General features: G+C 46.9%; 1 protein-coding gene across 1 annotated transcript; it reads right to left on the reverse strand.

Moving 5' to 3' along the window:
• Positions 1-227: 227 nt before the first annotated feature.
• On the reverse strand, positions 228-2,118 carry LOC149362563 (uncharacterized). The gene is made up of 2 exons (XM_089568332.1): positions 1,890-2,118; positions 228-445 (listed from the first exon to the last, which is right to left on the reverse strand). The coding sequence occupies exons 1-2, from the start codon at positions 2,116-2,118 to the stop codon at positions 228-230; spliced, it is 447 nt and encodes a 148-aa protein (XP_089424458.1).
• Positions 2,119-3,272: the final 1,154 nt, after the last annotated feature.

Consider the following 3,272-nt stretch of genomic DNA (forward strand, 5'->3'; position numbering starts at 1 on the left):
CCAAGGTCTTTCTCTTAAGTGAAATTCGCGGGATGGGATAACGCTTCTAAATTGAATAAGAAGTCTTTTTCAGACTGCTATATGTAATCAATTTATTTTTCATTTAGCGGGTGAAAATACGTTTCCCATCGATGGTCGCAGACTAAAATGGACGGCCACTCTGCAGGCATGAAATTTAAGAGAACACATCGTCCAAGTAAGCGGGAAAATTGCACTTGACCGCACGCTCAGTCGTCATTTCCAAAGCGCTGCGCAAGTGCGGCGCGGATGAGGCCGGTCAGAAGAGCCGACACTCTCTGGTCGTTGCGCAGCAGGAGCACCACCAGGCACGTCACGGCGGCGCTGGACAGGAACACCAGGCAGCAGAGTAGGCAGAACCCAGCCGTGGCCGCTCGCCGCCAGGCGTGCGCGTAGTGCCATTCTTCGCCGTGCAGCTCAACAGTTCCTGCATGTTAATATGCGTTATTTAGACCAGAAACTGATTTAAGGTTCGGAACAGGTTCCCACTCGAAGTGGGAACAGTGTTGATCGATCAACACTGTTACCACTTCGAATTACTGATCAATTCACTCTCGCCCTACCGAAAGCTTGCCGTCCCGGTTAGCTCAGTTGGTAGAGCGACTCCTCCGGTGAAGCAGTGGTCCCGGGTTCGGACCCCGGACCAGGAGAATTTTTCTTTAGCTGCAAAGTTTCTGAGAAAGCTGTATACCTGTCCTTTTTAGCCGTATGGCTGCGCTCGGGTGGATGTCAATGAGTAATTCTCCCTTATTACAAATCTACTCCACCTCGGGGGATTCCCCACAACAAAACTTTCGATCAACACTTCTCCCACTTCGAGTTAATCAATTCGCTCTCGCCCTAACATAAACTGGCCGTCCCGGTTAGTTCAGTTGATGGAGCGACTGCTCCGGTGAAGCGATGGTCGTGGGTTTGAACCCCGGACCAGGACGAATTTCTTTTTCACTGCGAAGATTCTGAGAAAGCTGTATACCTTTCCTCTGTAGCCGTATGGCTGCGCTAGGGTGGGTGTCAATGAGTAATTACTCCCTTATTACAGATAACATATCACCGTTGCTTGTGCGCTGGCGGAATTCTTTGCTTTTAATTAAAACGCATCTCTCTCTCTCTCTCTCTGCCATTCTCCATTCTAGACTACACATATCGTTTTCAATTAGCAACCTCCTAAAACATCAAGCAGTAAGCAAGACGCACGATTTCCTTTTTGCCGCAAGCAAATTGCCATCTTCATGTCATTCACAAAGTGAACAATAGAAGGGAAAGCCTCACGATGCTTGCCAACGTATCGAAAAAGGACTTGACTTGGAACACCCTGGAGCTTTCCGTTCTGTTGTTCACTTTGTGATTACCAAGAACCATCTGACCACCCTTCCTCTGTCATCATTTTCATGTCAGTAGCTTCCGTTGTTCGTAATTAGGCTGCGCACGAAAGCACTTCTGACGTCTGACAAAAAGCGCAAGCCTCCAACAAAACTTATGCAGTGCATGTACTCTTGTCAGGCAAGGACGCGGTACAAAATATCAGTTCGTAATCGGTATAGGTAGGAGCTAAGGAAGCTTATTAGCTTTTAGAATTGAGGTCAATTATTCATTTGTCTACTGAAGTAAACTTGTCTGCTGTGTGCAAACTTACGTTCAGTACACGAGTAGCAAAAGATTACCACTAGTTACGTGCACAGGACCGGCATTTTGCAGCTCTCAGTCCAGAGGTTTGGTTGCACGCCTATAACAACAGTGCCAGTTGTGTTCGCAAAGCACAACGCCGTGTCAACCGCGCAAAGCGATTTGCGCCGCTCCGGTGACGGCACTGTGCTAATGTTGTTGACTCGTAACTTTGCCCGAAAAATGCAATGCACAGCTTTGTCTCGTACCTCGAGCGGCCTCTCTATCGTCGAGCGGTGATCTGCTGCCGTGGCCCTCGAGGCTGCCGACGCTTGATGCGCCGTCACTGTCCGCCGACGACGTGGTATCGTCGACTTGCATTGCCGATAGCTTCTTAGAAGAATACCCGAGGACGCTTTCGATATAGACTTCGCAGCCTCGGTAGGCATGAAACATTCCTTCTTCTACTTCTTTTTCATCCTCTTTATAATGGCACATACCGACGTGGGGGAATTGGCCAATGTATAGTGGCATAAATAAGGAAATTCCCACAGGATTACGACAAAATATCGGAGCCAAACGTGAATTTTTAAAAATCTATTCATGAAAAACGAAAGAAGAATATTTAACAATCCTAGCCCAAAAGGCTTCTTCTTCGTTCTCCAGACATGGCATGGATACCTGGGGAGCTCCCTACCGTCGCTTTTGTTTAGCAAACAGAACTCATATGTAGGTTCAATACCGTGTGCAATTTCTTCCTGTTTTTTTTTCTCTTGATGGTAAAGAGGAAAGTAAACAATCTCAAATCTTGAAAGCTAATAGTGAAGTACTGGTGGCATACAACATCTTCATTTGCCTTTTCCTTGCCGTGTGCTTGGCTTAAATGGAATGAAAGGCTTGAAAAATGGGGCTTGGATACCGCCGTAAAAAAAAAATACCTGGTGCCATGGCGCTTTGTCGTCCGCTGCCCTTGCACCATAAAAATGGATAGTCATAATCTAATCTTCACTATCAAGTGCAATATCAAGTCGCCAAACAATCCACTAAAATCCCTAGCGTTTTCCAGGAGTTCAAGCGAAGCACGCTAGTAAGTTTTAAAATTAGCGCTTTCTTGAATAAAAGTGTCTTCCACGGTACAGTAACACCAGTGGTCGGAGACTCCCAGAAAAAGGGGGCCGAAAAGGCAAAACTCTGAGTATGCGTGTTCGTTTGGTGTACTACACTTTGCGTTCATTGCTTCTTTTCTACTTTTTATCACCTCGTGATATTTTTGTATACTTCGCCATCTGTTTCTTCGGTCATCGATTATCCTTTGCTTTACTTTTCTGAGCACATTGCTGCACACTTTGGTGGGCACTTTGCTGAGTCAATTACAGTGGTCATTTCTGCTGAGTCATTCGCAGTCAATATCATATCTTATCAATTTTACAAAGTCCCTTTTTTATAGGGGGGGGGGGGGGGGGATCTTCTCGTGGCAACCACCTTGCGTTCTCCCATCGCTCCCCTAAAGGTGAACTGACTACTAACTTCTCCCCACATTCCTGCCGCTGCAAGACGTTAGGCAAGTGAAGCAGGCAGTGTGATCCCCCTAGGAGACGAAAGCGTTGCGGTTAGCGCGCAATGGTGCGCGCAAACTCCTGCGTCGTAAGCTG

The sequence above is a fragment of the Amblyomma mixtum genome, chromosome 2, assembly GCF_055824585.1.
Source record: "Amblyomma mixtum isolate Tamu chromosome 2, ASM5582458v1, whole genome shotgun sequence".
NCBI classification, from domain to species: Eukaryota; Metazoa; Arthropoda; class Arachnida; order Ixodida; family Ixodidae; genus Amblyomma; species Amblyomma mixtum.